The 13,127-nt window shown below is 39.8% G+C and overlaps 1 protein-coding gene and 1 long non-coding RNA gene across 3 annotated transcripts; one reads left to right on the forward strand and one right to left on the reverse strand.

The window, feature by feature from the left end:
- Positions 1–1,396: 1,396 nt before the first annotated feature.
- LOC131221287 (UDP-glycosyltransferase 71K1-like) lies at positions 1,397–2,997 on the forward strand. The gene has a single exon (XM_058216492.1). It carries the CDS (start codon positions 1,494–1,496, stop codon positions 2,919–2,921), a length of 1,428 nt encoding a protein of 475 aa, XP_058072475.1. The 5' UTR covers positions 1,397–1,493; the 3' UTR covers positions 2,922–2,997.
- Positions 2,998–4,335: 1,338 nt separating this feature from the next.
- On the reverse strand, positions 4,336–8,690 carry LOC131221288 (uncharacterized). Of its 2 annotated transcripts, none has more exons than XR_009159175.1 (4): positions 8,521–8,690; positions 6,009–6,134; positions 5,624–5,695; positions 4,336–4,614 (listed from the first exon to the last, which is right to left on the reverse strand). It is a non-coding gene; the product is annotated as an uncharacterized LOC131221288 (long non-coding RNA). The 2 variants fall into 2 exon arrangements; XR_009159174.1 differs by having other exon boundaries at positions 6,009–6,155.
- Positions 8,691–13,127: the final 4,437 nt, after the last annotated feature.

Genomic DNA, 13,127 nt, shown 5'->3' on the forward strand with positions numbered 1-13,127 from the left:
CAGATGAACGGGGTAGATTTCTCTAAAACATGGCGGTGGCCACACCCAACACCTTACGCATGAACTTCCTGTGAAAGGCTCTAGCAGGAAATCAACATCCCATGATATATGTGTTTTATTCACATCGTGTAACTATGTTTCCAATATCATATTAAAGCATGAGACAAAAAGTAAAATAGATCCATGTCTTAAGTGGACCACAACACAAGAACAAAGTGGGGATTGAACACCCACAATTAAAATCTTCCTAAAGCCCACTGTAACATTTATTTGTCATCCAACCTGTTGATTAGGTCACATGGACTTGGATGAAGGGAAAATAAAAATATCACTTTAAAACTTTCGTGGCTTTAAGAAGTTTTTAATGGTGGCTGAAAGGATGCCTCGACGCATGGTCACCTCTACGTGGCGATATGGGGTTCACTTAGGGCCCGCATTAATGGAGAGAGATAGGTGTCTGCTTGTGAGTCGTCTAGAAGGCAAAGCGACGCTCACCACTCTGTGCACGACTTTTCATATGGAACCACTGCCATAATATCTTCCTCGATCACCGTAGGATACACCGTCTCTTTTCAATTCCTTCCTTAATCAGTAGGCAATAAAATCAAGGAACACAGATGGAACAAGCCGAGCTCCCACCGTTAAAAGTTCAAAATCTCTTGCTCACATATCAATTCAAATCTGTTTTACTTCCCCAGCTCATGAAAATAGAACTCGAAAGTATGGGGGCAACTGTTATGGGCAAAATTGAGCTGACCTAACATTTGAGACACGTGGCAAAAATCCATTAGAGCAGACTACCTGAACGATTGAAGTGTTTACAGCAAGACTTGCGCCATATATGAGCAAGACTACCCAGTGATATCCTAGCTGAAAATCATGCTAATCAAGGCATAATCAAATAAATACTCGAAAATGTATTCTAACTCAAACACGGGCTCTTCCAGTGTCTCTTACCGATCTACTCGTATACGCGAGCTACCTAGCAAACTTATAAATACATCACCATTCTCAAAGGAAAGGCAAGCACAATAATTTCGACTCTAACTACACCCACTTTGGGTTCATTTACTTGACTTAGAAATCAGAGGGTACCAGGCCACAATTGATGCCCCCAGTGTTTTCTTACTCTCCATTAAAATATCGGTACCGAAGGGCTCGAAAGAATTAGTACAGGGTTGGCTGATTCAAGTGATAACAATGGCCATTCAAATACCACTGTTTTGTTGATGGTGGCCGACTTAAGATTTGGATCCGCCTTATTTCTGGGTTCCCTTCGTCAATTAAGATCGCAGTATAATAAAAGGCGTGGCAGTGTGGATATGAAAAACATATGGGCCCGCATAGAGCCGTCCGGTAGCTACTGGCTACAAAACGCGTCAACAGGGATTCGGATTCCGCATCCGTAACACCTAATCCGCTCCTGTCTATCTGTTCACATTCCACGCAACCACGCCAAGAGGGTCGAGAGATCAAGATCGGGAGCGAGAGAGATGGAGGAAGTGGGGCTAGTGATCTTGCCAGCCCCAGGAATCGGGCACTTGATCTCTACCGTGGAATTAGCAAAACGCCTTGTGAAGCAGAAGCCCTTCTCCATCACAATCCTCATGATGCGCTTTCCAGTCCCCGGCACTGACGCCTACATCAAATCCGTTGCCGCCTCCGGTCTCGACATCCGATTCGTTGACCTCCCTTCCATCCAGTTCCCACCCTTCGAGGAGAGTCAGGGCCCAGAAACATTCGTCTCCTTATTCATCGAACGCCACAAGCCCTTGGTCAAGGACGCCATCACAAGTATCTCTGCCTCGACGAAAACCCGTTTCGTCGCATTGATCATCGACCTCTTCTCCACCACCATGATCGACGTGGCAACCGAGCTCGGCATCCCTACATACTTATACTTTACATCATGCGCAGAATTGCTAGCGCTCATGCTCTACCTCCCGACGCTCCACACCCAGATACCCTGCGAGTTCCATGAATACCAAGGAGAAGTAGAGATTCCTGGGTTGCGGCCGTTGCCTCCCAACGTCATGCCAACGCCACTGATGAACAAGAAAACTGACGGGTACGCATGGTTCGTCCACCACGGCCGAAGATTCCGAGAAACACAAGGAATTATCATCAACACATTCTCCGAGCTAGAGCCGACCGCACTTGAGGCTGTGACCGACGGCCGATGCCTGCCCGACCACGCAACTCCGCCTATTTACCCAGTGGGACTATTGATCGCTCTCGGCGAGAATTCCCAATCCAAATCAACTGGCTTGATCGAATGGCTGGACAAACAACCGCGGGCGTCAGTTGTCTTCCTGTGCTTTGGAAGCATGGGCACCTTCTCCCCGCCGCAGGTGAAGGAGATAGCACAGGGGCTGGAGAAGAGCGGGGAGCGGTTCCTTTGGTCTCTGCGGTGCCGTGCATCGGAGAAGCTCAGCATGCCAGTCGATGCGGATTTGGACCAGGTCTTGCCGGATGGTTTCTTGGATAGGACCAAAGGGCGGGGATTGGTGTGGCCGTCCTGGGTGCCGCAAGCAGCAATCCTCGCCCACCCGGCAGTTGGAGGATTTGTTTCCCACTGTGGCTGGAATTCGGTCTTGGAGAGCTTATGGTTTGGAGTGCCTATATTAGCATGGCCGCTGTATGCTGAGCAGAGGCTTAACGCTTTCCAGCTTGTGAAGGATTTCGGTCTGGCCGTGGAAATGAAGTTGGATTTTGATGGACATGGGTTGGTTAGTGCGGAGGAATTGGAAAGGGGAGTAAGGTGTTTAATGGAAGACTCTGAGGAAGGGATGAAAATGAGGAAGACGGTAGAGGAAAAAGGAGAGGTGAGTAGGAATTCTTTGAAAGACGGGGGCTCTTCTTTCGCTTCCTTGGAGCGCCTTGCCGACATACTCATCCATGGTTCAGCCTTTCCACATTGACCGGAGAATCTGATTATGGTAGAACTGTAGTTATGCAGATCATGTAGCATGTTGAGATATCAATCTGGTCTGTTCATCTAGTGAGCATTGTTACGAATAAGTTTGAGAATGATGTATAGGGACCGTTTTCAATCACTACAACAAAAAAAAGCCTTTAGCCTCAGTTCAATACCGTGGTCAAAAAGGTTAAAAACCGGGGATAAAGCCTTTAGCCTCGATTTTACCTCAATTATTCAAATTGAGGCTGCAACCTCCGTGGCTAAAAGCCTTTAGTCTCAGCTTTAGAAACCAAGGCTAAAAAGGTTTTATAGCCTCGGTTCTTCAATTAAAGCTAAACGAGCTTTTCTAGCTTCGATTGTTTGAAAATGAGGATAAATCCAAATTTTAACCTCAATTGCCTTCAACCGAAGCTAAATCTATTTTTAATTTTAGTTCTCAACCACTGGTGCTAAAGCCTTTAGCCACAAGGGTTGCAGTCTCAGTTTGGATAACCAAAGCAAAACTGAGGCTGAATTTTAGATTTAGCTTCATTAACAAATTGTGGTTAAAAATGTTTAATTTTATTTTTAAATATTTATTTAAAAACAATCATAAAAATACAATACTAACAAAGCAGTTAACCATTTATTTAAAATTTTCAAAATACTACAGGCACAAATAACACTAAGGGCGTGTTTGGTTTTCCATAATCCAAGTAAATCGCTGTAAAGAAGTAATTATTACATTTTTTTTTCACTTGTTTGGAAATGAGTGAGTAATTTCACCTAGAAAACTGGTCTAAAAATGTTGACTTAAATTCGTGGGCCCCACTATAATGTATATAATACATCCGTGTCATCCATCTGTTTTATTAGAATATTTTGAGGCTTGATCCAAAAAAATTAGAAAGATCTAATGTTCAATTGGCCCACATGAAAGGAAACAATAAACTTAATTTGTCCACCGTTGAAAGTTGATTCTTTTATTGGGCCCACATTGAGGTTTATTCACCATCTAACCCGTTCATAGGGTCACATGGACATGGATAAGTGAAAAATATAAATATAAGCCTGATCTAAAATTTCTAAGGGCCTCAACAAGTTTTTAATGGTAGGCATTCAATTCTCATAATTTCATGTGGTGTGTGGTTCACTTGACCTTGGATTTTCCTAATTTTTGGGCTCATGCCTTAAATTCATTTGGCATAATGAATGGGCGGTGTGGATAAGCCACACACATTATGGTGGGCCTCATATTTATTTTACAAATTCCTCGATTTAAGTGCTTAAAAAGTAATTGATCAAGTCAGCATTGGGAAAGATGCAGGTAATTACCTTGGTAAATAATGATTACTCATTTACAAGAAAATTACACTTGAGCCAGAAAACCAAACAGGCCCTAAGCATAAAAACGCAATACCAACAAATGGTTATCCGTCTATTTAAACTAACAAAATAGACACAAATAACACTAAACAAAGTTCTGCTTCCTATTGCTTTCCACACAAGTTTGAGAGCTGCCTTGTGCTGCAGATCTTGACAGCAGATCAGATAACTGCTCTATAGACATTTTCCCCACTGCAATCTTTGCTAACATTTCCCTCTGCTCATTCATCTTCAGTCTTTCTAGTTACAAACAAATGTTCCTCACTGTCGCACCCATCTGCTTCAATCTATCTTCTTGTTGCATGCTCAATGTCATATTCGACTGCAACCTAAAACAAAAAAGGAAATAATTCAGAAATGAGATCCATCGTAGTTATGCAGTTGGAAAGAAGTCATAGATAAAATTAACGTCTTGTATAGCTAAAGATTTACCTAAAATTCTTCATTGTGAAAGTAACTGATTGGAAACGAAAAATAAACAATCAACACAGATATAATTTTGCAAATGACTGCACCATCCATCATTGAAAAAGGTCAGGTTTTAAATGCTTGAATACTACAGGTACCTGATGACGGATTCTAATTTACCCTCAGCATATAAATGTTTCAGCTGCAAACGAATTATGTTTTCTTAATAAAACCATCACATAAGGATCCTTATCAAACATTGAAGGAGCTTATGATTTAAGAAACAAATTGACCTGGAGATGAGAAGGATAATTTGTCTCTGCTATCTATATCTAAGTTGGTAACAACAAATTTCTCTAAAGCTCCTCTATGAAAAAGAAACGAGAATATCTAGAATTTTATACTACTAAAACTGCATCTTTCCTGAAAAGCTGTATACATAACTGTAACCTTATAGATTGTGGGTATGGTTTAAACAAACCCAGTCTAAAGATGCATGTTCCACAGATAGAACCGGATACTGTATGTTTCTACCCGAATTATGATATTGTTGCTTATCTGCGGAGATAGCTCTCAAAATTGCAAAAAAATAAAAATAAATAAAAATAAAAATAAAAAATAAATAAATAAACCGATTCAATTTACAAGTTGTTCTATGTTGCTCAGCTGGCACTATTTACAGTAAATTGTATATAACAAACAACTTTAAGATTTTTAAAATCCTTTTAGATCTGTAGATCTGCATTAGATGCCAAAACCAATAAAAAAAAAGAAAAAGAGAAAAAAAGACAAGTATCATGTGTTGATAGTTGCAAAGCAAAGGTGGGATTGCATTGAGATAAATCCAACAAAGATAATATGCTATTGGATATGGGAAGTAGCTTTAAGTGCCATCTAATCATAACTTGCTTTTGAGTGCTTGTCACTTACCACATTAACCTACATATCAGAAAGCATGGACCTCAATTGCTTGGCAACAAAGTCCTCTGAAACATGAACTCCCTGATTATAACAAAATAACTCCATTAGAAAAACCTTATTTCAAAATGAGGCATGAGCAAAAATTGAATAGCACTAAAGAAATTGAATAAAGATAAAGAACAACTGATAACATCTGATAAAAGAAAATGCTTTGAAGAATGATTGCATATTGATGCGGAAAATTTTCTAAATTATATCAACAAAATAACAAAAAAACCTTGACTTCAAGGAAAGAAGAAAAAAAAACATAGAAATGCAGAACCAGCTTCATGAATTGGAGGAACCGAAAGGCTAAAAGAAATGGAATTTGACATCATGTGGGGTGATGCCTAACCTTAACTTGGGTGAGCAGTTCATTAGGTAGAGGACCACCTGAGTAGCAAATGAAATCAAGAAACATATCAATAGCTCCAGGCTCCAGTCCTGTCAGTAGTATTTTCTGAACGAACTCATCTATTGCCTTGGAAGTGTCATAGTAACACTGGAAGCCACCCATCAAAACATTCATGGCAGCCACAAAGGAAAAGTTCTAGTAAATTTGAGCAGCATATTCATATCCGAACATGGCAGCACAACTTTTATATAAAAGCCAACCCCAAATTGCCGAGATGGGCTTAGATGATGATGAAACAACAACGACTACTAGTAGTAAAGGTTCATTAGGATGCACAAGTAGATTAAATTGCAAACATTCTAGTCAATCAAGAAGAAATGAGGAAAAAAAAATAAAATGGTTTCCTATCATCCCTATTTTATAGCCCTCAAATTTAAGTTATATTCCTTTCAACTCCAACTTGAAAGAGTAATGCGATGGTAATTGGAACTGAGATCCGCAATATAAATGCTCAGGTAAGTAAACCTCAGCCATTTGCACTTTAATAGAGCAATTAAAGTGGTTGAATTATACAGTGTGGCCAAATGCACCCTTAAGACTCATTTGAGCAATTGAAGAACTCAATCAATTACTTGATAAATTAGACTAAAAATGCAAGATATTTAAACTTGAAAAACTCAATCCAATGCTGAGATTTGGGTTGGTTCAGACTCAACCCTTAATCAGGTCTGATTCAGTTTCTAACTTTTGATGAAGAAAAGAGAGAACAAAAAAATAAAAAATAAAAAAATTCATTCATCAGGTAGAACATTACAAGCTTCCTTGGCCCAAGAATCATATTGGTCCATTCATTAGGCTGCATATATATGAGAAAATTGCGCGCATGTTGAAAATTCCACAATGGAAGATCCCAAGATAGATGAAGCAAATAGGATTGAAATCTAATTAATTGCAACAGATCTGAAATGTACATACAACTTTTTAGAAGAAAAATTCTACAATGGAAAATAGAAAGATAATGGAAAGACAAATGAGAAACGATATATTTGGAAAATAAATGGAAGTAAGTGATAATGGAGAGACAAAATAGTTGATGCCTAATTGTACTTCTATAGTATGAATAAAAATAAAATTGATTGAAGAATAACAGAAACTGTCTTCGGAAACAAAAATTGCATTTTTTACTTTGAAGTTTCTTCTTCTTCTTCTCTTCCTTCTAGGGACTACTAGGAAATTTCTATTCAACACAGTTTGTACATGTGGCACTGTGGTTTAGTTGCCAATCCATAATCGTGTTAAGTTGGCCTTCATTATGGATGGGCCAGACAGAGAATTTCAACACAGATAGCCCACATTCAATGTAAAATCATGATCAGGCTATCAGATCAATGATCTAAATCACCATGAGCCTCACATGTAGAAACTCCATGTGCAACAGAGAAGTTCTTTATTATTGATTAACAGAGAACCTCTGCTTACACAGTAATTATAGATCACATCCTGTGTAAACAGGTGGTGAGGCCCAAGAAAAAAAGTTAATTTTAATGAGCGATAGGTGCAGGCTTAAAAGAGAGATGTTTCGTAAATTATACAGTGGATATTATACGTTAAACAGATGTAAAAGAGAGTGATATTCAATAGACAGTGCGTTATGCATATATAGTGACATTCAACAGACACTGCGTTATGCATATATAGCTAGTGCGCTATTGGCTAGTGGCAGGATCACTCGCTAATCTGATTCCATATAAGCAGAATAGGTGCGGCCTCGAACTCACCCAACATAGTCCGACCTGGCCATGGGGCTCAACTTGATGTGTATAATGTATATCCACACCGTCCCTCTGTTTTTCCATATCATTTTAGGGCACGGGAACAAAAAATAATAAGATAAAATCTCAGGTGTACTATACCGTAGGAAACAATGGTAATTGAACACCCACGGTTAGAAACTTACTAGGGCCCACCGTAATGTTTCGGTAGTGTTTATTTTCCATCCAATCCATTGATAAAGTCACATGAACCAGGATGAAGGGAAAACTCAAGTATCGGATTAATCCAATACTTTTGTGGCCCATGAGAAGGTTTTAATGGTCAATCGTTGTTGTTACAATGGTATGGTCCACCTGAGATTTGGATCTATTTCATTTTTGAGTTCCTGCACTAAAATTAATTCTTAATTTTATCAATTTTATGAAAATTCTCAAAAAGAAAAAAATCAAGATTCTTATTTTATGTTATTTTATTCTAAATTTTTTCAAGATTATAAATTTGTAGTATGGATGGGAGAGATAGTTTTTTGATCCAGGGAGAGAGAGTTTTGTGATCCAGGGTTCGATCCATATTTATGTTAGCTGGTAGAGCTAGAGCAGTGATTCAGAGATACAAAGAGACAATGTTGGGGAAATTATCACTAAAACCTCATCATAGCTAAAATTCAAGAGATCTGATACAGATCCAAATCACACGATGCAGGACAGATTCTAATATGAAATGAGTTCTTGGTTTTTACCTGTCAAGGCCCCACTCGGAACAGCAGCCCTAGCTAGGGTTCCATCACTCAGACAAACATCCACCTGAGGGAATAAACAGGCAGAGAGAAACACCCATCACATATAAGAACAAGAAACGGAAATTTCTTCATCAGAAGAGAGAATCACACAATCTGAACCGATGCCTGATTACGATCTGATCAGACGAACATTACAGTGGCCCGCTATAATGTTTATTTGACATCCAACCTCTTGATTAGTCCGTACAGACTTGAATGAAAGTATAAAAGGGAACACCAGCTTGATCCAAAACTTTCACGGCCCGCAAGAAGTTTTTAATGGTGAGCGTTCAATCAACACCAAGTGGTCCACTTGAGATTTGGATGTATCTCATTGTTGGGCTCAAATCATAAAATGTTTTAGAAAAATGTACGGATGACATGGATGAAACGCATACATCATGATGGGCCCACGTAGCACCGACCACTAGCTATTGGCTAGTGGCAGGATCACTCGCTAATCTGATTCCATATAAGCAGAATAGGTGCGGCCTCGAACTCACCCAACATAGTGCAACCTGACCATGGGGCTCAATTTGATGTGTATAATGTATATTCACATTGTCCATCCATTTTTTCATATAATTTTAGGGCATGGGAACAAAAAATAATAAAATAAAATCTAATGCTTACTATACCATAGGAAACAATGGTAATTGAACACTCATGGTTAGAAACTTACTAGGGTCCACCGTAATGTTTTCATAGTTTTTATTTTTCATCCAATCTGTTAATAAAGTCACACCAACGAGGATGAAGGGAAAACTCAAGTATCAGATTAATACAAAACTTTTGTGGCCCATAAGAAGTTTTTAATGGTCAATCGTCATTGTTACAATGGTATGGTCCACCTGAGATTCGGATCTATTTCATTTTTTGGTTCCTGCACTAAAATTAATTCTTAATTTTATCAATTTTATGAAAATTCTCAAAAACAAAAAAAAAATCAAGATTCTTATTTTTTTTTTTAATTCTAAATTTTTTCAAGATTATAAATTGGGAAATTGACTGTACTTGCCTTGAAGTTTGGGCAAATTACCTAGAACAATATAACACTTCATATATTCCAAGCAGGGCGTTCTGACAGCTTTTGGAGATTGTTTCGGACGAAAATGCCCCTGACCTTCGTTTAGTAGTTGCACGGTTTTCTAGGGACTAAGAAGTTACGTTGTATTTAATGCCAATAAAGTGATGTGTACGGAACCCATTTCGCGCATGGGCAAGGATTAAACTCGTGGGGCCCATATTGATATATGTGTATAATTCATGCCGTCCATCCTTTTTACCGTGTCATTTTAGGGCTAGGGTCCAAATATCAGCCTGATCTAGAGCTTGTGTGGGTCACATAATAGAAAATAATGGTGACAATGGAACCCATTGTTGAAACTTTCCATGCTCAGTGTAGTGTTTGTTAGAAGTGGACATTGTCCAAGTTAGGACTTTTTGGGCCCATGCCAAGCTGACCAACAAGGTGGACGGAACGGATCTCCCTATTATTGGCCTCAGGCTATTGTACCAATGGCTATTATTTCCTTTGGCAGTAAAGGAAGTGAATATGTAACAACCGTGACCTGGGAAAACTACGACCCATGACAACCACGACCCATGACAACCACGACCCATATACCATGATAACTACGACCCTTACTACATTACAATCACAACCCTTACCACATTACAACCAGGTATGGGTCATGGTTGTCATGAGGTAAGAGTGTGGTTGTCATGCTACACGGGTTGTAGTCTTCACTTTATAGGCCTTGGCAAGGACCAACTAGTGGGGCCTAAATTGATGTATGTGAATAATCTATGCCGCCCATCCTTTTTGTCGTGTCAACCACGACCCTTACCTCATGACAACCACAACCCATATATAATGACAATCACGACCCATATCAAATGAGAACCACGACCCCATATTACATGACAACTACGATCCATGACAACCACGACACATGGGATTTCCCATTAATGACCAGGGGCGTACCATTTCTGTCATTGAGCTACAGAGTTGATTGGGTCGTGTATCACAGGATATCTCTAACTCTCATGTTATATGGGTCGTGGTTTCATGTGATATGAATTGTGGTTCTCATTTTTTGCTCTCAAATTGCATGACAACCACGACCCATACCTCATGACAACCATGACCCAATAACATGACAACCACAACCCATACCTCATGACAACCATGACCCATATAATATGATCACGACTTATATAACATGAGAACCACGACTCACACAACATGACAACTACGACCCACCACCATGTATGTGTTTCATCCATGCCACCCATCCTTCTTGCCATGTCATTTTAGGACTAAGGCCCAAATATCAGCTTGATCTAGTGCTCATGTGGCCCACATAATAAAAAATAATGGTAACTGTTGAAAGTTTCTAGGATCACTGTGATGTTTGTTAGAAGTGGAAATTGCCCAAGTTAGGACTTTTTGGGCCTACGCCGAGCTGGCCGACAAGGTGGATGGATTGGATCACCCCATTGTGGGCCTTAATCTATGATACCAATGGTTTGATAGAAAAGAAATTGAACACGTTGAAAACAACAATCCATACAATATGACAACTACGTCCCATATAACATGACAACTACGACCCATGCAAACCACGACCCAAATGGGCCACAGTTGTATGGATCGTAGTTTTCATGTTATATGGGTCTTAGTTGTCTTGTTATATCGGTCTCAGTTGTATGGATTGCAATTGTCCTGTTATATGGGTCGCAGTTATCTTGTTATATGGGTCACAGTCGCAGTTGTCTTGTTATTTGGGTCACAATTGTCCTGTTATATGGTTCGCAGTTGTATGGACGCAGTTGTCCTTTTATATAGGTCGTAGTTATCCTATTATATGGGTCACAGTTGCAGTTGTCTTGTTATTTGGGTCGCAGTTATCCTGTTATATGGGTCGCAGTTATATGGATCACAGTTGTCATGTTATATGTGTAACACCCCGTACTTTTAGTACTCGAGTGTTAGGATGTAAACCTAATCTAGTATAAACACCAATCAAGCCATCTGTTTCTAAAATAGATTATCAAGTCATCAGAGAAGCTTAATTTAGGATTTTAATAATAAAGATGGTAACAATAATAATAATAAATAAATAAATAAATAAAAGGGGACAAATAAATAACAATGCATAGGTAGTTATAATAATAATTAAACATTTAATAACATAGAGTCATGAGAAGGAAGACCCTAACCTATGGAGTGGGACCCATGTCATGGATTAAAATTTCATGCATGTGTGAAAGAGAAAATAATAATAATAATGATAATAATAAACAATATTATTAAAAATGTTATAACATGATATTTAATAATATAAAAATATAATAGACCACATATTCATGATCTAGCCTTTGATTTGTAGCTTAAATGGCGCCTTAGGCCCTTTTAACCGTTGACGTTCAATTTTGGAATTATCCAACCAGTAGATCAACGGAAATCCACCATTATGACTAGAAACTAGTTCGTATGACCCACCTAAGGTTGCTTTAACCTTAGCTTCGATCAGATGGCCCAAATGGGCCCACAGAGGACCATGGATGGAGTGGATCTCTCATAAACGTCGCGATGGACCCCACACTGAGGTGCATGTGTACCTCAGCCAATGTGTAGGGCGTGCACCGAACTACCAGGAGCGGTCAGAGCTCCTTTGATCGAAAGTTTCCTTAAGAATAGAGGTTCTCTCTCTCTTCGTTTGAGACAGTCGACGGACAACGTCCGTTTCTGTCTGACCATGGCCCATTATGATCATTGCTATGGATGATCTAAACCGTCCATCTTGTGCAAAGCATGGTCCTGACCAAAACCCAACCTCTCCCGCACGTGGAAACACGTGTGTGCACATGGTTCTTGACACAAACAACCCCTACTAACACTTGTTTCCAAAAATGGAAACTGCTTTCCGTGCGCCAGCTTGGCGATCCGCGTGACCTAGCAAGGGCTCATCTCGACCGTCCCAAATGGGGCAATCTCAACCATCCATTCACCATTCACGTGAGTTAGGGTTCTCTATGGGAAACCGACGCCCAAAACCTCCCTTCCGCCAACTGTTTGCCAAAAAACTGGATAACGGGATTTAATCCTGGCCTTTCAGTCTCATCCGACGGCCCTGAGGGAGTTCAGGGCTCAATTTAAGCCCAAGAGATGGGAGTTACAACGGGTCTCTCTCCCACTCCCTTGCCTCAGCTCGAAAATAGACATTTTTCTTCTTTCTTCAAAACCACCCACCAAACCTCACTGAAGCTTCAAAAATCCATGTCTCTAAGCTCCTCTGAGCTCATACACACCACCTACAACAATCGGTTCGAGGAAATAAAACCCCGTTTGCAATATGCCATCAACGCTGCATCTTCTTCCCCGCCATTCCACTGTACCAACCATCTTAGTTTGAGTCCATTCCGACTCTAGTTATGTTTGGATTCGCGGCTGGAGTTCCCTGGAGGAGGAAAAGGAGTGGAAAGTGGGAGAGTAGAAAGAAAGGAAGAGATGGAGAGTTGAAGAGAGATTGGGAGATGGTGCGTTGCTGCACCAGCTCAGG

Source organism: Magnolia sinica, chromosome 12 (assembly GCF_029962835.1).
Source record: "Magnolia sinica isolate HGM2019 chromosome 12, MsV1, whole genome shotgun sequence".
NCBI classification, from domain to species: Eukaryota; Viridiplantae; Streptophyta; class Magnoliopsida; order Magnoliales; family Magnoliaceae; genus Magnolia; species Magnolia sinica.

Excerpts from the sequence above, each read along its gene's own strand:
- LOC131221287 (XM_058216492.1), top strand. The coding sequence starts at position 1,494 with ATGGAGGAAGTGGGGCTAGTGATCTTGCCAGCCCCAGGAATCGGGCAC.